At 40.3% G+C, this 24,356-nt stretch overlaps 1 protein-coding gene across 4 annotated transcripts in view; it reads left to right on the top strand.

Moving 5' to 3' along the window:
- The first annotated feature begins 2,410 nt into the window (after positions 1-2,410).
- The window catches only part of pax5 (paired box 5), a 58,440-nt gene continuing 36,494 nt past the window's right edge, over positions 2,411-24,356 (top strand). For 2 of the 4 annotated variants that reach the window (XM_068321647.1, XM_068321649.1), the window contains exons 1-5: positions 2,411-2,550; positions 16,057-16,222; positions 18,548-18,745; positions 19,532-19,596; positions 22,307-22,432. In XM_068321647.1, the coding sequence (XP_068177748.1) occupies positions 2,505-2,550; positions 16,057-16,222; positions 18,548-18,745; positions 19,532-19,596; positions 22,307-22,432 (601 nt within the window). In that variant the 5' untranslated portion in view covers positions 2,411-2,504. Of the gene's footprint in view, positions 2,551-8,382; positions 8,522-16,056; positions 16,223-18,547; positions 18,746-19,531; positions 19,597-22,306; positions 22,433-24,356 lie in introns of those variants that run through there. The other 2 variants (XM_068321648.1, XM_068321650.1) reach the window with 1 other exon arrangement.

A 24,356-nucleotide genomic window follows, 5' to 3' on the forward strand; every position in this document is an offset into this window, starting at 1 on the left:
ATCTGTTCCAAGATCAATAACACATTTTTTTATCCACTGCAGTCCACAGTGAATTTTTCCGTGTGTGTGTTTCTCTGTCAGAGTTGAATCTTCATTTTTTTGCTGCCATCGCACGGAAACATCAGCATTTATGTTTTTCATGTTGGGCACAAGCCGGAGGTCAGGGTCGGACTGTCGCAGGGCGAGGCGACAAGAGGAGCAAAATGGGTCGCTGTCTCAGGCTTTGTTCCGCACTCAATTGTCTCGACGCTGAGTGAACTCTGAGACCCGCAGCTGTCTAGAGGACAGGGAAGGAGGGAGAAGTTTGTCAGGGTGCAGAACGACCGAGCCATTGTTATCGAATCTCTCTTGATATTAAATTTCATTTTTTTGTCAGTGACGAGGTGAAGGAAGAACACCTTCAACATCCATTTCTCCCATGCCACGTGGTTCTTCATTTTTTTTTGTCACACAACATTGACATATATGTGTTTTCTGTAAAATCTTTGGCAAATAGAGTTATTAATTGAACTAATGTGATTCGGGGGAAATAAAAGACACTTCTGCTACAACTTTTGTCCGTCTCTTGAACTCGCATTTCCTGCAAAATTTAGATAAACCAACTAAACAATTTAAAAGCCTCTTTCTCATGCTGTTTTTCCACGTTTAAAAAAGATGATTTATTAAAAAAAAAAAAAAAAAAAAAAGCAAAAAAAAAAAAAAAAAGCAGCCAACCAACCAGTGCTGGTTTGTTTTTAAAAGAGATAATTATATAGTGTCGTTGAAGTGTGATGGAGACAGGGGCGTTGCCAGACCAATTTTACAGAGACACGTGTCTCAGTATTGATTGGCTGTATCCCAGTAAATCGCGTCAAAGCAGTTTAACGCTCACAAAAAAAGAACTTGGTGGTTTTCTGGGAGGTTTTTCTTCAACTTTTTTGTAATATATTTACTTATATTTACAGTCTTAACTTGAAAATGCATGCTGGTTTTTTTTTTCTTTAAATACTCTTTGCTTTTACATTGTTTTCAATTAACTATAATGAATGTAAAATACAGAATAAAACAATTTCGCAATGAATTGTTTGGGTTTCCTTATTTCTTTTTAGGTTTGGGGTGTGGCCTTTTGGACATAGGTTGATAACATTAGTAATATAGAGGACACTGAAACAACTGTATGGAGAGGAGAGAAAAAGAAACAAGCGCATGTTTGATTGAAACTTGAAACAACATTCTTGCACAGCACTTTTCATACACGGAGTTGGTATAGAAAACACCGTTTGATTCGCACGATGGTGATTTCTCTCTGGCAACACAAATGGAAATAAAATTGGGAAAAAGTGAATGTTTTTTTAACTGACTGAAGGCATTTACTTGGCCCCTGCTGCCTCCAGTGACAGTCAAGGCCCATTTGTGGATTTAATAGAAACGGTGAGAAAGCGGAATAAAAGCTCCAAACGTGGTTCAAAATTGCTGTAAAGTACTAGTACCGTCCTCGTTGATGTTTCTTCTAATAGCACGTCTGGGAGATCATGAACACCATTACTCAACCAGAAAATAAAGAGGTATAGAGCTAAACAAACTGGAGTAGAAATTTGCATTTGGCATGTGTGTGACCACAGCTTTGTCCCAAATGCAGTTAGCAGGTTGCAAAAAAGTGCAATTTCCACCAGCTACACGTTGGAGTTGGAGTTATGGTCTTGGCGCACACCGGATCACCGTTTCAGTTCGTGCGTAACGCGAAAAGCGCTTGCGTAACACTCCTGATCTGGCAACGGAGCAGAGAAGTTTGGTGAGACTCTTGAGGACACTCTTTAAGCATCTGCTGAAAGGACGGTGAAATCGTATAAAAGCCATCTTTGTAATACATTTCTCAGTTACCTACATCTTTTGACCCAGAAGACAGAATCACAAACGCCAAAGAGGGGCAGAGGAAGAATATCACAAAGACACAGAAAGGGACAGTGGGGCGGCAAAGTTTAGTAAAGTGGAACTTGGTAACAGATGTGTCTGGGGGGGGGGGGGGGGTCGGCCCTGCAAGGAAGGGTGGAGATTTTATATTGCGGGTGTATGCATGGCCGCGCGTCAATGCACGTGCACGCGTGTGTGTGCAGGCTTGTGCAGGACATGAAAGCACATTGAGAGCGCGGCTCCTTCACTCGGCGTGATCATTTCACACCCCCCCTCCCCTTTTCCCATCTAAAGCGTTTAGTTGCAGCTGACTGAACACTTACAGGGAGTGCAATAGCGAGCGGAAGGGTCGAATTATTTCCACGTACAACTCGCTTTAAAAGTACTGTAGAACCAAAAGAGAGCGAGGCCGGCACCAGAGTGGGGAGGGTGGGGAGAAAGAGAGAGAGATGGAGGGAGGGAGGGAGGGAAACTGAGAGAGAGAGAGAGAGAGAGAGAGAGAGAGAGAGAGAGAGAGAGAGAGAAAGAGTGGGAGAGGGAGATAGCGGGAAAAAAGTTTTTGTTCTTTTCCTTTTTTCTCCATCCATCGCCTCCCCCTGTTCTTACCGGGTAACATGGACCATGGGCCCAAGAGTTCTGCACTGCGCCAGGGGAGAGCAGGTAGGGTTGCATCGACTTAGGCTCAGTTCTGACTTTAGAATGACTTGAGTTTATCTTGTAAACATTGTTTATATTTTTACTTTTTTTAAACAGAAATTTGTCTTTGATAGCAGTGAGTTCTATTTTTAAGAACTGTTGGATAGAGACCTCATTTATTAGATTGTGTTCTACAGATGAACCTGAGCTGGTCTCAAAGTTTCTCATACACTAATCAAAAAATTTTGAGACCTTGGCCCAATGAAACTTTTAAAGAATGACTGGCTAGAATTCTGCTCAACTTTTTGTTTCTCTTTGTCACTTTGAATAAGGTTATATGGGATACGTTAAACCATTTTATTGGTGCTGCATAGAGAAATAAAACTGGCTGTTGGTTTGAGTTGGATAGCGCATTCTGCTCGTGGAGCATCACCATGGATGGGATACATTTAAATCTTGAATGATTTGAATGTGTGAAGGCAAAATTAAAATGTGTAACTTCACATAAAAAGGACACAATTTTTAAAAAGCCATTAAGCTTTTTTATGTTGGTGAAACAAGTACAGTGACCCTATGAGGCCACAAGCAATGAAAGTCTGTTGTTTGTGTTCTGAGGACAAAAAGTTGAAGCTACAGGTTCGGTCATGACTGTCCTTGACTCCTGGGTGTCTTTATCAGTTTATTCAACAGGTTCATCTCCTATAGAGCTATTCATAAAACAGCAGGGTCTGATACAACTAGGGATGGGGCCATCGACCTTGTTAAGACACCCAATGGCTATTACATCATTTCATATTGCTACCCGCTGCGTCTGCATTGATAAAATGTCGTTTGTCATTAGGAAACTGTGGGCAGGTGATCTTCTCTGGAAGGACACTGCGCCCACGGTTTAGGAACAATATGTTGATGCTTGCACAGAAGATTTTTAAAACAGTTATGGGTTAACCTTTTTATGAGAGCGAGGACTTCATATAATGTTGTTTCCGTGTTCATTTCAGTAATAATGGCGGTGAATTCAGGTTCCCGCACTTTGTCTAATGAGTTAAATACACATTAAACACGCAATGTTTGGATATTTGTCATTAACTATTACCGATAGATCGCCAGACAAGTATGACCTCGTTGCAGGGTTCTGTTGAGTGGGTCTTGTCCTGGTTAAACGACGAAAGTGTTAGGATTTGTGCCGAGATTGGATAATAACATTTTAACCACTAAGGAAATCGGAGTTTAAAGGAGGCTCTCCCCTGATGGCGTGTAAAGCCTGAGGCCCCGGGCCTCCACCGGCAGACTCTCCACTTCATCTCACTCCAAAATACGTGCTTGGGTTACAAAGAAGACGCTCAGAGGATGAACGTGGATCTGATGAGACTCCTTCTCCTCACACCCTGTTGGAAGGTGTGAGGAGACAGGTCTGCGTAAAGTACGCAGACCTGTTGTTTTAAAATTTCATTCGGTGCTTGACGAGCAGCCACGAAGCAGTTCCGACAAAACGTATTAATGGAAGAAGGAGAAAGGTTCCACTCGTCACGGAGCCAACACTTCAAATGATGTATTTAATACCCAAAAATAAGCCTTTACGCGCGCACACGCGTAAACACACACACACACACACACACACACACACACACACACACACACACACACACACACACACACACACACACACACACACACACACACACACAGGTATTCATTACGATCAAATATTCTTTATGCTTTTTTTTAATTAAGATTAATTGATTATCTGAGTGTCGTCATCGCCAAGACAGTTACTACTCGGACTTTGTGAACTCTGTAAACATGGTAAAAAAAAATATTCTTGACGTTCTACAGATCAGTAAAATAAAAGAATAATTCGCTGGAGAGATGAAGGATACAAAGGAGCAGAGGTGGGTGGGTGGGGGGGCAGAGAGAGATAGATGACCTCACATGACGTCGCCTGCTTTCCTTTTGACCCCAGATGCCCCATCATAACGCAGGCCATGGGTTTGCGTAATGACCAACAGTGCCTTGTATTTTATCTGACAGATGACAAACCGGTCTTTGCTTGGATTATCAGTCAAATGATTGCTAGAATTCGTCCGTGTGATCTGAGAGGGAGAAAGACGGAGTGTCATTTACAATCGAGTTCCACCTCGGGAAGTCAAGGATTGTAAGACTCTTCAGTCCATATATTTTATTTATTAGTTATGACTTTTATATTTTATAAGCAAATGATATTTTAAGAAGAGATATGGGAGCTTTCTCATTATGTTTATAGTCATGCGGGCGTGTAATAAACGAGTTGGTGGAGTTAACATGCGCTATTAATTTTTCATTGCTTTTTCGTTTGGAGGCTCGGGCATAAAAAGCAAACCAGCCGAGGCTTTCATGGTGGATGGAGGGAAGGCAGAGGATAGGAAGGAAAGAGAGAACAGCATTTGCCTTCCCATTTCGCTCCAAATGATTATCACAACTCAACCACATTCTTACTAATGTTTTAAAAGTATACACACCCTCTCCCCCTCCTCCCTCCAATCCTCCCATTTCCAAGGTAATGAAATATGGTAATGATTGGGACCCCCGGATTAAAGTCGTCCCACCCTGATGGAAGTTTTCTCCAAAATTTCAACCCTAAAGCAACAACAATTTGTATACATGATTGATTGTGTTTGGATTTTTTAATTGCTTATGTATTTAATTTGCAAATCGGATAGACAAGGGCGACGGCAGAAGAAAAGCGGTCGTGTCTATATCTCAATACATACAGATTGTGGGTGCAGAGGGAGAACGAGAACAATGAAAATGACTGAAAAAGCTAAATAGGCTATCGCTGTGCTTTTGCTTTGGAATTCTTGTTTGCAGACCGTAACTGCAAAATATTTATTGTTCTGGTGAACCAAAGGAAAAATAAATTCTAAATATAAATATATGTATATGTGTGTGCATGCGTGTGCGTGTGTTTTCCTGTGGTGTGTGTGTGTGTGTGTGTGTGTGTGTGTGTGTGTGTGTGTGTGTGTGTGTGTGTGTGTGTGTGTGTGTGTGTGTGAGAGAGATTTGCAATCTGTCAGATTTGTTTGAGGCCTCTAATTCATGAATACTTAGTAAAGAGAAGAGAAAATATGAATGAGGATTAGCGTGAATGTTTCATATTGTACTTTGCTGTCAGTGGATTAAAGAGTGTGGAGGTGGAATCAATGAAGATTCGTGAAAATATATTTAGTGTTGAAGACAGTAGGTTATTTAACACTAGTTCACGGGCCTGGACGCATTCTGGGTCAGTTTTAGGACACATTTGACTACATGGAAGTACGTCTTGCATTTGCGAGTGTGTGTATCTGTGTACTCCCGAGTATGTGCGTGCCAAATTCTCAAAGTTGAACGCCCCCCAGTGGCTTCTTCTATAATGGATCCAAAGGAATCCTCATGAAGCGCCAAATCCACATTAACCCAGTCAGTGTCCACTTTCTTTTTGTGTTTTGTAAGAGGAATCAGTCTGACATGAGATGTCTGTTGGTTTTTATGGTGATATCGGAGTGCATTTGTGCCACAGTATCTAATTTAGGGGTTTGTATTGTCAAAACTCGGAATATATATAAAAACAGACATCAGAAGAAAGGCCTGAACTCAGTCGTGCACTGCGTTGACACTTTTAGGGATAGAGGTGTTGCCATGAGGTACATCAGGCATTTAAATCTTTGGAGGATACTCCTGAAAACTAGAATTAATATGGCTGTTCTTGCTTCTGTTGTTCATCCATGGTGTCAATGTGATAACCGACTTAATAAACGATATAATTTTGAATCTTTAAAGACATTGTCTAAGGTGAGAGCCACATGAATATGTAGCCTTTAGCTTCAGGTCTACCTGTTTATAATCTAAGGGCTATGCGTGCAGAATAAACACCTTGTAGCTGAAATGATTAAATGTCTAGAAACAGGAAGAAGGGAAATAACACTTTTTAATTTGGCTCATGCTTTAGGCTATTTATGTGGTTAATATTACAAGGGCGAGGCTTTGATATGCCCTCTCAAATCAGGTGGGACCTACATGTAATGAATCTCTCTCTCTTTCTGTTAGGAGTCAAAATGCGCACCTCAATTGCATTTCATTAAAACAACACGCGTTTGGATGTGCAATTAGGTAATGAGAGAGAATGAATGTTTCATATGTTTTCTCCCAATTCTCCCCAAGCTAAAGATTTATAACATTGTGCTGAAGGAGGGAAATTATGCAGTCAAATTGTTTTCATAGCACTTGACAGGCTTCAGTCATAAAAATCTTCAGAAAAATTGTACACAACCGTTTTTCTAGAGGTTTTTTGTTCCTTAAAAAATGGACAAATACTATGAATTTCTGGTTGTTCCCCCATTCATAAAACCTTACTTCGACTAAACCGTATTTTTAGTAATACTCACTTAATTATCCATTAAATATTGACATGAATAAATTGAGCGCAAGGGCTGTAAAGGCATTACGTTTTTTACTTCGTTAATTGAAATTAAACATATGATCATCTACTCCCTGAGCCCTGCTTCGCTTCATCCAGCCTCTCTATTGGTGGACGAATAATGCGGGCGGTACGTCATTGGCCCAGGGGATTCGCATCAGCCAATTAGCGCGATCCCCCCGCCCGATTCTATCAGAGGTTGAAGTCGACGTAGAGGCAGCGCCAGCATCCTGATTGGCCAGCGCCGCCGAGAGCGGTATCAGCTGGATGGCGAGTCCAGGTTTGGCTTCCAGGGGTTTGGAAGCGCGGGCGCTGTCCGCCGGAGAGTGGGTCCTGAAACGCGCCGTGCGCCACGGTGGACGCTGGGCGCAGGCAGCCTTCTTCCGTGTAGTTAAAGAAAGCTCTTTCTGTACCGAACTGACTGTTCTTTCTTTTTGAATGGCGAGCGCTATACCCTCTGAATTTGGACAGGACTGATTTATTTTCCAGTGCGGAGAAATGCGTCTCCAAACTCACACATAAACCTGGAGTCCAATGCGCTTATGCTGTCCCGGTCAACACAGAGGGAGAAGAAACAGAGTGACCAAGAACTGGCTTTCGCTCATATTCACAGGATAATAACTAAAATACAAGTCTCAACAGCTTTTCTCAAACCTGATAGTGCTGCTGTCACTTCACTGCTCAGTTTTCGTCTGGGTTTTTTTTTTTTTGTTGTTCTTTCTGACTTTTATGGCACGCTGGATATGAGACTTCATGATGTGAGCTCTCCTTCGCGCTCACTTGTTTTACTGATGGGAGATTACCAAGTGTTAATGTGAAAACAACAACCGAGGACGACGACTCCTGACAAGAAGAAATGTACAGCAATTACCCCTGAAGAAAAATTACCGTGGATTTGTAATCAATAGTCTATTTTTTTTTAACTGGGTCAGTTTTCTGTTTTTGAAATTTGCTAAATTTTAGCAGACTGAAAGGAGAAAGTTCAACCCCCCCCAACGCAGTCACAGTTCAGGGGTCACAGCCAGCGGACGGAGGAGGAGAGAAAGGCAGAGGGGATACTTTGTTTGCGCTCTATTGTTTTCCATAAAAGTTTCCTTCAATATTCTCTGGACTGGGTCAGACTCGGTGTAGACGAGCAGCAGAAGGAATGAGAACTATTAGTGCCGTTTCCCTCCTCTGGTTTTGGAGACGCCAGAACAGACCTGGTGCGGTGTCCCGTCCCCATGAGGAGGGAGCTCGTCTTTAATTGATATTTCTGAAGTCATTTCTTTCTTCCCTGCCACCTGAAAACCTCCAATTTTCTATATTTTGACATATATTTATTAGTCCCATAAGTACGTTTTGTGTGACGTTGTCTATAAAGTAAAATAGAATTTTTTAAAATTAATTAAGCAAAAAAAAAAAAATCTGTTCCATTCATTGGAGGTAGCGGACTGTCAATACAACTGCCAACTAAAGCAGGGAATACAGTGTCATTTTTTTAAAGACCCCTCATATCGTTCCTGGGCCCCCCTGCCGTACGGATGGAGATTCATTGTAAGCACGACCCGTTTGCTGCGATGCACAGTAAGTTTACATGTTTATGATGCCCTCAGTGCAAAACCCTAAAAGCCCTGATCAGAAACTACATCTACATCACCAGCTCTGCGCAGAGATGAAATAATACCAGCGCATTTCATTATTTCATATTATTATTATTATTATTATTATTATTATTATTATTATTATTATTATTATTATTATTATTATTATTATTATTATTATTATTATAAACGCATCCCTGCTGAAATTTTAACTTAAAGCTTTTTGTAAATTACCTAACGCTTTTATATTTAATTAATTTGTACGAATTTAAGATTTTAAAAATGTACAAGAAAAGCTGAGGTTTGAATGGCCTATTCTAGTAAATGCAAGAATCTAAATTCCTTGAATTTGTTGTCTTTGTTTGAGAGACGATGTTTTGAAGCCAAGTGGAGGCGCGGGGGTCAGAGGGACAGAGGGAGAGAAATGGGTAGCAAAGCATGACTAAAAGCCGAACTTGAACGCAGTAACAATGTTTCTGCACATAACCGGGTTAGGTGGACACGATCTGTGCTCGACGCGCACCGATGCGAGCACGGATCAGATCCCAGAATAATAACAAGGTGAGATGCTGTTGATTCTCCGAAGGGAAAATCTCCCTTCACTGCCCATCAGGTCGCAAAAGTTCAGCCTCACAGCTTGCAGCAGGCATCCGTGCCTTGCCCAAGGACGCCTCAGCAGCACAGGGTGCATGGGGACTCATTGAATGGGGGGGGCACAACTTGTCCACTCAGTCGTGACACAGCGGGCACACTATTTTTCTTTGCTTCTTCCCTTCAAATGGACTTGATTTTCAAGGGATGAGACAGGTCGTTCTTAATGTTAATATATAAATCTTTTTTACGCTCGTTTTTTTGTTTGTTTGGGTTTTTTTTTTTTTTAATTTTCAGTGGTTAATCACAAAATGTTAAAGGAAAATCATAATAAAATGGGTACCTTCATTAAAACCAAGTAAAATCCGTATAACATTATCCGTTAGAGTTTCATCATGTCCGATGATTGGTTGACGACCAAATGCTGAAATACTAAGAGATTCATTATTACTCGGACTGTTCTTCCGATGTTAACGGATTTTGTACTTAAATTTTTGATGATTGACCTGGTCACTTAAATCTGAATGGAGGGCCCCACGGATCTTTCACTGCATGTGTAATAGACGAACATGACAAAAATTGTAGTTTAGTGCCAGAGAAAACCCGTGTTCTGACTGTCCCAGGTTCCCACGGTGCGTTAGGATTAAAAAACAGTCACACACACACACACACACACACACACACACACACACACACACACACACACACACACGCACACACGCACGCACGCTGTCTCGCACGCCCAACACACACACTCTGGCACGCAGGCTGACAAATACTAGAACGAATCATGTTTCCACTTCCCTGCTATTTCTGCAAAGCCAATGATCCGCGGTAGTGACGGTAACGGCGGAGCTAAAGTTATATATGTCAAAGCTGTGAGACGCTTTAAAACGATTACACCTAAAAATGTCAATGCAGACAGAAAGAGAGAGAGAGAGAGAGAGAGAGAGAGAGAGAGGGAGAGAGAGAGAGAGAGAGAGAGAGAGAGGAATGAGAAAGAAAGATAAAGAGTAGGAAAAAGAGCAAGAGAGAGAAAGGAGGAAGAGAAAAAGACAAAAAGAGGTGGAAGAAAGAGAGAAAGAGAGAGAGGTTGTGATATATATATATATATATATATATATATATATATATATATATATATATATATATATATATATATATATATATATATATATGAGAGAGAGAGAGAGAGAGAGAGAGAGAGACCGTGGAGCGTGGATATGTCACAGGCCAGAGTTTGCGTACGAGCGTAAAATTTAAAAATAAAATTATAGAGTTTCCGTTAGGACCATGACAGGAAACGCATTTAAACCATTTAATTATCCTACAAAATCTTTTTTTCTTTTTCTTTTTTTTTTTACTATTATTATTTTATTTTTCACATTTAGTGTCTATATGAGTTCATTTATTCCCGTAAAACCAGTTTTGGCACCGACATAGTAAAATTTCCCATCCTCTTCGGTTTTTCTTCTGTCAAGACTGACAACAAAAGCTAATATTTTAAACATCATTCCTAAAAACACCCCCGACCACCCTCTGACTATGCGGAGCATCACAACCAGGTGGTCGAGGTGTGGAGAGCAGCAATATGGCAGGGATGTTTTAAAAATCCATACTAGGTAATTGTGATGATAATGAGATGAATTTCATAATCATGTATTGTAATGGTAATGGTAGCATGCCGAATATTAAGTAGGTGAGGCGGTTTGAATTTGGTGATCGAGTCATGAGTTCGCACAAAGAAAAAAAACAAAAAAAACCTCTAGTTCCTGGCAAAAAAAAAAAAAAAAAAATGAATTGAATCTAAATTCGTTGTCCACGACCCCCCCATCTTAAGTTAATATTTGTATATGGTGACTTTTCCAAAATAAAAATATAGTCCTATATTTTTATAGAATTTCTCAGAAAAAAAATTCTAACAATAAGATGATTATTTATTAATAACATTGAGAGTACCCCCTGATTTACAATCACATAATTATTCTACGTTTCAAAAATAGCAACATACGAAACGCCAAAAGCCCCGACTGGCAAATCTCACAAATCTAGTGACTGTTTGCTCAAGGAAATGTGTTTCATCTGTATTCTCTCGGGCAAGTTTCCAAACAGGTTTTCAGCCAAAAGTAATTTTCTTCTTTCGAGAGAGAGAAGAGAGAGAGAGAGAGAGAGAGAGAGAGAGAGAGAGAGAGAGAGAGAGAGAGAGAGAGAGAGAGAGAAAGGGAGAAAGAGGGGGGGGTTGTTGCGATTTCTTTTTTGCTTCATTTTTGAGTAGTCAGGCAAATGAAAGATGAGATGAGAGAGAGAGAGAGATGCATGTATAGAGGGAAGAGAGAAAAAGACTAATGGACCTTATTTTCTGGATGGGGGAGTTTGAATATATTCTGCTTTATCTCTGTATTTTTTCCTTCCAGAAACAGTGAATCAATCAAACATTTAAGGAGGCACTGAGCTCCTAAGTCAGCTCCTATAATAGGTAAATAAATAAAATACAACAGGGATGCATAATGACCCCTGGTCCCCTGGCTGTCTCTGTCCTGCTGTGATTCGTTGTCTCCAGGATGAAAGTGAAGCTACTGCTTCTGCCAACAGTTCACCTCAAGAGACAGTATCTTTAACTTTTTATAGAAAGACCTTTAAAAGTCCTAATTTGGCAATAAAAAAAATATTTGAATCTAATCTGCACCAAATCTCCTCCAGGTCAGTGCTGATTGAATATCTTGGAGTGAGCGGTTCATTTGTTTGTCCAGTGTGATGAATTACTGGAGCCCTGTCACTGAACTCACACGACAGTGGAGGACATCAGCCCCGAAGTCTCATGTTTCCAAATGTATTTCTCCATCCGTCCGTCTAAAGAGGACGAGAATCCTCTAAATGCAGGGCAATTTAAAAGATATTTTCCCGCTTCAGTGATAAAAATAACAATCAATTTTACCTTTATTTCCAATTCCTATTCTACCTAACACCTCATACTGCAGCAGTATAAAAACATGGCATACAGTCTTCAAAAATGTAATTTATAACACTTATTCATAGAATTATGTTGCAGTGGCTGATAAACAAATGTTTTTAGAAGTTATTGCATTTGTCCCTATCAGTATTTATAGGTTTGGAAAATAAATTTTAGAGGCATAATCCCCATAACATACCCAAAGAATGATGAGAGTCTGAACACCTCATGCCAACAGTAAATACACAGATAAGTGAATAAATAGTTATCGGGGGTTTTGTAGGTCACAAGTCATTCCTCTCCATCTCTTTACAAAGCAAGGCATATTTCATGGCCTTGCCCAGATAGGAAGGGTGAAAGGAACCATTTCATTTACTCTTATCTGAGAAAGAAGGGGAGAGAAAGAGGGAGAGAGACGAGAAGAGAGTCTTCTTGGCAGATACCTGCAAAGGGCCCTGCGAAAACTGTGCTTTTATTCAGGTTTCAGGACGTAATAATGAAGAGAGGAGGAAAGAAAAATGCCTCCACACAACCATACAAAACACTCAGAAAGCAATAGAGAGTGTGTTGAAATGTACTGTACATCTAGGTCAGCAGGATCACTGGTGCTTTGAGGAATATCTAGAAATACCTGTAACATTTCTGTCCTTGTTTGTAATTTCCAGTTTCCAGTACTCTGTTTATGAACTAACAACAAAGACTGATGACCGAATCCTTGAATGGTGTCCTTTAGTTGCAGAGTGAGGAAGTGGCTCCAATTATCTTCAGTGAAATGAGGATGGAAGGACAGAGGGTGTATATTGTTTACAACTTTAAAATGAACTGAGATTAACCTGATGTTTACAGCCTTGCATCTTTGTAAAACTTCATACGACTTTGTGCTCAACCTAGGAGCAGAGAACAGAGTAGAACTTTGCTACACTGGAAACCATCGCCACCTGCTTGCACATTGTCGGAAACAAATAATTGCTTTGTGGCAGGGAGTTCACCTGGTCTGCTTGAGATCTACATTTCATGCCGTTTCCAACAGGCAGGCTTTCTCGAAATATTCCCCAAAGCCAAGTCATCAAGATGAAACTTGGACATTTTCTCTTTTTTCGCATTCAGACAAAGATCTTCATTCACAAATGCAAGTGACAGTGTCACATTGTTGCTTGTAAGACCTACCTATCCCCCCATCAGAATGGCATTCCTGATCGGGGTGAAATATGTAACCAAATATTTATAAAGTTGGAAGCAAAGTTCTTGGTTTTTCCTGTCCTACATGGCTTAAGCACTGGACAGTAAACTTTAATAATGTACTGTAAATATGTCTCCGTGAAACCCACCAGTACTGACAAAATATCCACATCATTTAAACGCAGGCAGTAAACTGTGGTTTCTGTTGTGCTAAAACCCAACCAGACATAATTTTGTCATGAAATGTATCCGTTTCATTGAGAAAAGCTTTCCCCATCATGATGAATCCCCTCCCTTAACAGACTTGCTCCATTTCTTCCAAATAATCACAAATACTGTACTCCTGTAATTAAATAGATGTGAAAGCACAGCCTTGTGCTAGAGCTGATGTAATGATATACAGTCTTTTAAGTTTGTTGTACACTTCATGCCATTTAGACTCTGAGTCCCCCTTGCATGAACTTTGCACTTCTCTGCATGTGCTTTTCAAACCCTGTTGTCTGCAGGGTGCATCTGCACATCGACACTTATTCCGTATTACAGAATGAAGCAATGAGGAAAGAGAGTGACGTCCACATCAGCAGTTTTGAAATAGCTTTGTTCAGTTCCACAGAATGAGATGCTCCAGACTTCACACATCTGCATTTATCCTCCATTTGTGAGGTCTATTTATTTATATTTCAGTTCGGGGATTCTGTGTGTGTGTTTTTATTTTATGCTGAAGAGGACAGAGGGACAGGTTCAGGGGACAACTTTGTGTTAAAGGGTTATCCCTGCTGGGTTAATGTGTTTAAAATCTATTACCCCCACAGCTAGGATTAGCGTGTGCGAGAGAGAGTGTTTCTGTATGTTGTGTTTGTATTTCCCCTACAGACGTAATCACTGTGGTAATACAAAAGCTTGTGGATTATGTGGTCAAAAAAATCTGGTTGATTTATACTCCGCCTGTGGTGAGATACACACACACACACACACACACACACACACACACACACGCACACACACACACACACACACACACACGTATGTAAATGTATGCACATATATATGTATGTATGTGTGTGTGTCATATATATAAATATATATCTATACACACACAGTGTCATGCATCTAGTGACGTTTTAAGTAGAGGTCGCAGTTCTGCATGGATTCTGACTTACCTTGGACACTTGGACATTTATATAGGTGTGAATATGATTCTCTCTATGCTGAGACTGGTGACAGAATATAATTATAGATGAGGCAGCTAGTTGCTTAATAGATTGAATGATTGATCAAATTTAAATGGCATGCATAAAATCTAGTAATTGATAAATTCCATTAGTAATTTTTAAAGAAAAATAACAAAAGAATAATCCGAATTCAGCTCCTCCCATGTGAGTATTAGGTTTTTGGTTTCTTCTTGTCTTAGCAAAAGTTTGTCTCTTTATTCTTTTTGTTTTAACTCTAACTTGATGCAAATTATATTTATAAACCAACCTTTTTGGTTATACTTTCCAGCCTTTCCCCCCCGCTAAAATCTTCTATTCATTATCAAAAAAGGGGGTTAAATATACGGGATGCTATTTTTTTTTAAAGGATTTTTTAAAAAAAGTTTATGGCTAAAGCAGACGTAGAGCAGAGGATTAAACAAGTTTATATAACAAGATTCTGCTAATACTCTGTTTCTCTCTTCTTGTGTATGACAGCCGTATTCTCGTTCATTCATTTCATCCCTCAGGGGGAATATTAGTGGTGTCTTTCAGTAAGGGGCTGGTTGCCTGTCCTTCCTCAATAATTAATTGAAATCCCTTCATTTACTTAAAATCTTAGCTTACTCTGCTTTGGATGTAAATAGACAAAGTTAGCATTTTAGCATTTTGAAAAAAGTCCAACTGGCGCTGTTATGCTGAGCCAGACAAATCCGATGTATTTGAGGTACTAAATTGGTTCCAGCCAGAGAACCAACAGCTGTGGATGCTAGAAAGGGGTGGTTTGCATAACAAAGCTGACCCTACATAAATACTTTCAGTGCATATTAGTGTATATTAGTATGTTCAGTGTTGTGATCAGGGATTCAGTAAAGCATACTAATATTTTCCAGCATGTTTTAACACGAGAATACAGGATTGCCAACCCTCACCCACAGAAATAATGTTACAAACATGAAAAAAACATGTTTTAGTTGAAGTATCGGCGAGCAGTCTTCAGGTGACATTTGTCAACAAACAAACATGTGACATGGAGGACTGAGAGCCATTCAGAAAAATGTTGTTTTTAATGTATACTTTAATGTAGACGTAAAAAGTAGAAATTTCAAAAATTACCAATGAAGTGCTTTCTAGTCAGTACCATCTGTCAAGGTATGTCAACTACAGCTCCTTCAGTCAACAACAGTTTTCGTCAAAGACATTAATGGACATTGACAGAAGAATCATGATTATCCTATTGGAAAGCAAGCACTGTGCCATGTGCAACATTCCAGAGCATGACCAATGCCCCATTGCGTCTTTTCATAAATCTAATTATAATAAAGACTAGAACATGGACATTAATGACAGAGTAAATTTAGAAATATTTATCAATGATTTTGATCATCACATGTTTATTCCATTGTGCCTGGAGCTAAATTGTCAATCTTTAGTCCTCTAAATTCCTGTCTCATCTCTGCCTCATTTGGCAGCTCCCATTTAATTAAGTCTATCATTGTTTCATTTTATTGCTTTCAACCTTTTTTTTAACCTGCAGCTTCGCAGGTATAAAATTTCGTCTGTCTTATTGTCTCTACCCATCTTTTGGTTCATCGCTCTCTCCTGTAGGACATGGTGGAGTCAACCAGCTTGGAGGTGTGTTTGTAAACGGCAGGCCCCTCCCTGATGTAGTGCGGCAACGAATAGTAGAACTCGCCCATCAAGGGGTTCGGCCCTGTGACATCTCACGGCAGCTACGAGTGAGCCATGGGTGTGTCAGCAAAATATTGGGCAGGTAAAAGACACATAAGCATCTATGACCACATGGTGACCTTTTAAACACACACACACACACACACACACACACACACACACACACACACACACACACACACACACACACACACACACACACACACACACACACACACACACACCAGCTGACAGGGGTGTGAGGCAGGCTACACTCCGGGCACAACGCCAGTGCACCACGGAAATAAAAATGTTTTATTTTTTAATCTGGATAAATGAACATACAAATGTGGGCTCAGCTTTGGCAAACTGTTTGCCACACTGACCCACTATGTATCTTTTCCTTCCATTCTTGCTAATATTTTCTCACTCCTTCTTACTCTAATTTTTCTCCCACTCTCCGTCTTAGTCTTCTTTACCGTCCTGCAATGGCTCCTGTTTTTCTCATCCAATCTCTCTCTATTTTTTTTTCTGTCACTCTCTCTGCATTTTCAAAGCTAAATTCAAGAGTAAATCCGCACTTGTTCCGTCCCCCAGAGAAGAAAGGGGTACAAAAGGGAAAAGATTCATCACTTTTTGGAATTTGCATCAAAATGAAAGTGGCACCATATTTCTGTATCCAACTCCCAAAAAAGAGGAAAGAGGAAGACGAAGAATGGGGGAAAGACAAGAACAAGAAGCACTATCAAAAGAGAATAGGCATGTCAAAGAAGAACAGAGCAGGAAGAAGAAAAATACAATGAGAGACAGAAAGACCATTTGAGGGGACAGAAGAGAAGGATTAGCTACAGAAACCCTCTGCTAGAAAAAAAAACTGTTGCTCATTGTTCTCACTTACCTCCCTTTCTCTGGCCTTCTCTCTCTCTCTCTCTCTCTCTCTCTCTCTCTCTCTCTCTCTCTCTCTCTCTCTCTGTGTTGGTTTGCAATTGCACGGATATCAATAAGCATACACGTTTATTCACCAATGATTCAACTGTGAATAATTTAAACAGTTTTCCATTTGGAAATAGATTGTTTTTCCCTTTAGTGGTGTTTATACTTCAGCTGTGAGCAAGAGTCAAAATGTGCAGCGCAACCAGATTTTGGTGCATGCACACACACACAAGTGTGAAGAAAGACAAGGAAATGCACATTTAAAGGAACACACATCTTCAAGGAAAGGATTACTCCACCATACAGTGATGGAGTGAGAGAGAGAGAGAGAGAGAGAGAGAGAGAGAGAGAGAGAGAGAGAGAGAGAGAGAGAGAGAGAGAGAGAGAGAGAGAGAGAGAGAGAGAGAACAGCAGGTTTAAGACTGACTGACAGCTTGCATCTGCACACAGCATCCCCCCCTTTTCTGCAAACTGTGTAGCACATTTGCTGTCCTCCCACCCCCTGCCCCCATGCCCCTTCTGCATGCAAATACATTCATGAAATAGCCATGGACACGAAATGCTTGAATCAATGTGTGGTGTGTGTGTGTGCGTGTGTGTGTGTGTGTGTGCGCGCATCAGTGCTACTATCTTCTTACCTCTGTGTTCTAATGCAAAAGTTCAAAAAAACAACAACAGGCAAATTGGCTTCAGATTAATTCAGGAAGGATAAGGAGAGTGGGGTTTGCCTCTCATCTACATTTTGTCCCTATGAGCACTACAAATATTACCTCTCCATAATTGTTCTTTAAATTGTCATATGTAGGTGGATATTGTTTTAAGGTGGACAGACATAACAACATTTTATGCAATTTACTCTATTGCAGTCCATTTGGTCCATTTGCAATTTTCTAATGGACCAAATGGACATGAACTGTCGAAATAAGGCAGGAAAAAATCCTGACTGTATAGGAATGTCACTTCTTCACTGGAGAGATAGAACAGCATTAAAATAATTTCAGGGAGTGACAAACTAAAAGACCAACGCGGCAGCAAATAGCTCTTTTTTTCATATGCACGTACCTTGGAGTTTTAGAACAATTTTGATGATCTCACTGAAGCTGTCTTCATTAACCCTTTCCTCTGAGCACAGGGACTTAAAACGACTTTAGTTTTTAGAGGTAAAAATAGAGAGACAGACCTATTAAAGTCTTTCCGGTTTCTAATTGTTAGGAGCCTTTTACTCTGCATTTTATACATTTTTTTCCGCTCCAAGAATATAGTGTATTTCTGCTTTTGCATTGCATTGCATTGGAACTAAATAATATGACTTGTTATTTAATATTAAAAGAGAACAAGGTGCGTTTAAACAATTTAAAACAAAGGCTACAGGATGAGATTTAAATGCATGAATACCTAGACAAAACATCCTGGATACTGAAAAGCAGAGCTTTCCTTTAACCTTCATGTGTTGCCCCATGACCAGAGCAATTGTCTTCTTCAATTTACTTGAAAGGTACTATGAAACGGGCAGCATCCGCCCCGGGGTAATCGGGGGATCCAAACCAAAGGTTGCTACTCCCAAAGTGGTCGACAAGATCGCAGATTACAAACGCCAAAATCCCACCATGTTTGCCTGGGAGATCCGGGACAGGCTCCTGGCAGAGAGAGTGTGTGACAACGACAGTGTCCCCAGCGTCAGCTCCATCAACAGGTAATTCAGTCTCTGTGATCTGTGTGTGTTTGACTATCAACCTATAGCAACAGGTACTGAGAAAGGTAGAAAGAAGAGCAATATAATACCATGTGTCTTATGAGCGTGACTGTGTGGAATGGAAAAGAGAATGGCAAAGAGGCCCCAGCCTCCATATGTATGAAGTGGCTGCAGCTCAGTGGTTCAACACGATGGTACAATGACAACCTTTCCCCTGAGCACAGAAGCAGAGAAAGGGAGGGATCGGGAAATAAGACAGAGAAGGAGTGAGCAAAAGAGGCAGACAAAAAAGGAATGAAGGTGTGTGAAAGTAAGGAAAGAAACAGACACAAAAGGGAAGCAAAAGAATGGGAGAGGAAGGAAAGGAAGTGTGAAGATAGGACAGGGAAGGAAAAGGGGAGGAAAGGAAAAGAATGAGGAAGAAAAGGGCTTGCATGAGCAGCCAAGCAGGAAGTGTGAGGCCCCTCTGCCATGTCAGGCTGCCTGAGTCACTTCACACACACACACACACACACACACACACACACACACACACACACACACACACACACAGAGTTGTGCTCCCTCGATGGCCATGTTTTCTGTTCTCTTGGTCACTCTCTCGCTCTCTCTCTCTCTCTCACATACACACACACACACACACACACACACACACACACACACACACACACACACACACACACACACACACACACACACACACACACACACACACACACACACACACACACACACACACAAATGACCATTTTACTCACTATAATATATCTCTTTCTCGTCCTGCAGGATCATTCGAACAAAGGTTCAACAGCCGCCTGGCCAAACGGGCTCAATGTCGGCTCACAACTTAGGTAGGTCGCAGCTCTGAAATCCTGTTTTCAACTGTCAAAACAAATTTTACACCCGAGCCGTTTATGTGTGAGTCTCCCAACGGAGCCCATGTTCTCTATAAAGAAGAAGGAAACATTGACTTTCTGGACATCAAGTTCTTGCTTCACAAAGAAACACAGTGTGAAATGTTGTGTTCCACAAACAGTCTTTGATCAAATACGTTGATTAAAATGTCTCAAAAAGGAAAAAGACAAATGCATATAGCTTCCTGCATTATCAGCTCATTAATAAAATTTAGATTTAGATATGAGAGTTTAGTAAACTGATGGTTTGACTGGTGGTTGGGTTTCAAAATGTCATCAAGTGGTTTTGGCGCATGCTGAGTGGACAGCGGGGGGAAATGAATGGGGAGAAAGAGAAGAGGGTAATATTGTATAACCAAAAGTCACCGCTATTCTCAGACAAGGGCCTTTGCAGTTACGAAGAAAATACCTTAAGCCAAGAAGTTAATTAAACGCGAAATGTATTGGAGAATAATCATCGAGTAAGATAGTAAGTTGAATATACATGGTGTCCAGTGACCATTCATAGTCCTCATAATAAAATGATTAAGTATGTAATCAATTATAGAAGTAGCTGGTAATAGTCCCCAAAATCTACAAACTATTTGAGAGAGGATCTTTGTAGTTTTAATGTCTTTATAAATTTAGAATTTGATCTGAATAAACAACAAATATTAGAGGATTAACAAAGTTTGTATGTTTATATGCACAAGTTATAATCAGGTTACATACTGGTGCAGTGTGTCTGCTAACACGGAAACTAAAACATCATATTTATTGAGTGAGCACAAATAAGTATGAGAGGCAGCTCATCTCACCCACTATCTCATCCTCTCTCTGCTAGTAGCGTCTTGTGTTGAGGTGTCTATCAAATCTTCATCATCGCACATTGTCTAATAATCTAAATTAATTCCAGAAGCTTTCGACTCACATTTCAAGCACCAGCACACACACACACACACACGCACGCACGCACGCACGCACGCACGCACGCACGCACGCACGCACGCACGCACGCACGCACGCACGCACGCACGCACGCACGCACGCACACACACACACACACACACACACACACACACACACACACACATTGCATGCTTACAGATTACACAGATAAATGCTTCTCACTCCTAGGCGGAAAATTGAACATTTGGATTTGCAGAATAAAAGCGCTACCTTCTGATAAAAAGGAGTGAAAAGAAAGAGAAAGGAAAATCAGATAATTGAAGTGTTAAATCAAGTGATGGGAAAAGAAGGGATATGCATTTATTATAGTCTCCTTGTCGTTAACGAAGGAGTAATGGCTGGAAGGGACCTTAATCATCTGGTTTATCATTTTTGTTTTTTTTTATATTCCTTTTTTCTGTCTTGTCAATTTCTGTTTGGGGGGTCTACAGGGAGAGAGGATTAGGATGTCTGTCTCCACACCTTTCCGTCCCTCCCGGGATACCAAACTGTCACTCAGCCCCACGTCCATTTACAAGGGCACAGATAAGAAACCAAGGAAGCATTGACTGTATGTTTCAGAGGCTGTGTCAGGAGGTTACAGAATGTGTGTGTGTGTGTGTGTGTGTGTGTGTGTGTGTGTGTGTGTGTGTGTGTGTGTGTGTGTGTGTGTACGTGTGTGTGTCTGTTAGTGTGTCACTGAAGCGGTGACAAGTATGTCGCTTTGTTGCCCAGCGAGGAACTTGTCTCCTCCAGGGGGAAGATTAGAAAGACAGACATGAGGGGCAAAGCACAGACAGACTCATGTCCTTTGTGGATTTTCTTTGCAATCATCAATTTGGTCTCTATGGCTGGGTGCAGTTTTGCAAAATTAATGTGCGTCTGTGCAGCTATAATAAGATTAAGAAGCGAAAAAGAGGATGTGTTGTTATTTTACAGTATGTGTCATTTCTGAAGGCATCCTAAATACCATAAAAAGACATTAAATGTTGATCTTCAAGAAAAACCTAAAAAAAAAAACCCCAACAACTATAAATACTGCAAATTCTGTAATCTGACTCAAAATTATAGATTCAGAAAGCTCATTTTAAATTGGTAAAAGAACTTTGTTACAGGAGATTTCAAGACTCCCTAGTTTCTTAATTTAAGCTTGTGTGATATGTTATAATGTATGTGAGAGTTAAACTGAGATATTTGTGTTATAGGAATTTTTTTTTTGTACATGTTGATTGTTTATTCTATAATGATCTTTAAGATTAAACTTGTTTGTGAATAATGCTATTAGCTCTACTGGGCACCTGATAGGTACCTGATCTGTTTTATATGAGCACTAATTCATAATGAACACTTTAAAAGCCACTTAAAGAAGGCATTGTATAAAGTTTGGATTAGGTACATTGCGGTCACACTCATGAATGATTAATTAAAGATAGTTATCTCAAAATATAATATTTCTATTTTGTATGAGTGAAATGATGATGATAGAAAAGATACCATTCAAATTTCAAGGTAAATTCTACCAAATATACAGTATATATATATATATATATATATATATATATATATATATATATATATATATATATATATATATATATATATATATATATATATATATATATATATATATAAAAGATATCTTAAAGCACCAAAGGGAAAAAAACCACAAAGCTGACATGCTGCTCATAAAAAAAACTGTTATCCTGTGATATGACTGCAGCAACGTCCGTCGCCGCCACACAAGTGTCAGCTGTGACCAGCGACTCTGCCGGCTCCTCGTACTCCATCAGTGGCATCCTAGGTATCAGCTCAGCAGCTGATGTGGGCAAGAGGAAGCGGGAAGAAGGTGAGCAAAAGAAGATTTGTTTTGTCTTTCTATTTACAGTATTTACCTTCATCAACATTTGCAAAACCTTTTATGATGATGGAAAGCCAAAGCAAGCTCCTCTACCCCTCAAGGATGGAAAGAACTTAGCACAGGGAGATCAAAGATTACAGTGTGTGTGTGTGTGTGTGTGTGTGTGTGTGTGTGTGTGTGTGTGTGTGTGTGTGTGTGTGTGTGTGTGTGTGTGTGTGTGTGTGTGTGTGTGTGTGTGTGTGATTTTGTGTATTTACATTTGAAATATGGGAGTTCTAAAACTAAACATCTCCCCATCTATATAATTGAATAAGCTCACTTGAAAAGTCTCACGCTGTCACCAACTCCACCCATTACCTGTCAATCAAGCGCCCAACCAATCACTGCGCATCTGCCAGAAGGAATCGCTGGAACAATATGGCGTGAGGCATCTGCTGTGTTAGGAGAAGGAATAACTATACATGGACTTCCCAGTTAACATAATTTCAGAGTGTCATAACTGTTCCAACAATTTTCATGTCCAAACAGCAGGAACGACACACAAAACGACAACGAATTCTGAGTGAAACTCGCTGACTCGCACCATCAGTCTGTCCAGCTATGGTTTCTGTTTGGAATGGGACAATCGATGTAGAATTCAAAATGCTCGTCGGGTATCTGACAAAAACGGTCTTTAAGTAACTACATACAGTTCTGTTCATGTAGTCAGCTAACAGAACTATCACTTCTCTAAAATTTCTTTCCCACTTGCTCTTTTGACAGGTGCCTTTTCCTTTAATGTTAGCTCCTCTCCAAATCTCACCTTAAGCTTTCTTTCTCCACTTAGCCTGCTAACATTCATCTACGGCTTTACAATGCCTGCCCAGCGCAATCCATGATTTGGAAACACAAAGTCGTTACGTCAACATGTTGATTCTGGACTACGTTGAGTGCGCTTGGATTATAATACCATGAAGTCTGATATTATTGTTTTACCATGGAATTTCCACGGGTTTCCGCAAGTCTTTATTTAGATTCCTCTATTTGTTTGGTAATGATGCTTCACTGGAGGTCTACCTGAGACGGCACTTTATTCATGCACTATTGATCATATTTTCTGCCAAACTGGATCAATGTTGTATGCATGTTAATAGAGGGATGAGCTTGTGTGTGAACACATGAAGGGGGGGCGGGGGGGTGTTTCATGAAATATATGTACTTTGCGCATATATGTCTGCATGTTTGTGTGTGTGTGTGTGTCAGTGGCATTAAAAAGCCATCACACAGACAGTCTCCTGCAGGAAATGAGACAGGACCAGATGTCGGAGCGAGAGGGGGGGGTTGACAGTACGCCACTGGGGTTATTTTTTCCTTTCTCTAACACATGGACACACACACACACACACACACACACAAACACACACACACACACACACACACACACACACACACACACACACACACACACACACACACACACACACACACACACACATGCTTACATTGCATGCTTACAGGCACAGGTACAAGTCATGGGATGGTGACTTACTGATCATGCTAACTTCAGGTTTCTCGATACAAGGGTAGCAGATCTATGTTTAACTATGTTGTGAACTTAACAGTATTGGTTCTTTGAGTTATCAATGTAAATAAAAGAAAGTGGACACACTGGTAATTCCAAGGTAAAGTCTTTGCGAGCTAGAATGACACTCAGAGAGAATACTTTTGCCAGTAGGGGGATGTGGCTTGCATCAACCTGCTCACATTCATAAGATAAGACCCTAAAAATAGGCCTATTTTTTTCATCAAAATGCAGGTCTTAAAACCTAAGAAATACAAATGTGTAGAAAAACACCGTATTAAACAGTGAAGAAAAAAAAAGATGAGATCTGCGTTTTTTGATGAGAAACTCACCTTCCTACAAGGTTTCCTG

Source organism: Antennarius striatus, chromosome 8, assembly GCF_040054535.1.
Source record: "Antennarius striatus isolate MH-2024 chromosome 8, ASM4005453v1, whole genome shotgun sequence".
In the NCBI taxonomy this organism is placed as follows: Eukaryota; Metazoa; Chordata; class Actinopteri; order Lophiiformes; family Antennariidae; genus Antennarius; species Antennarius striatus.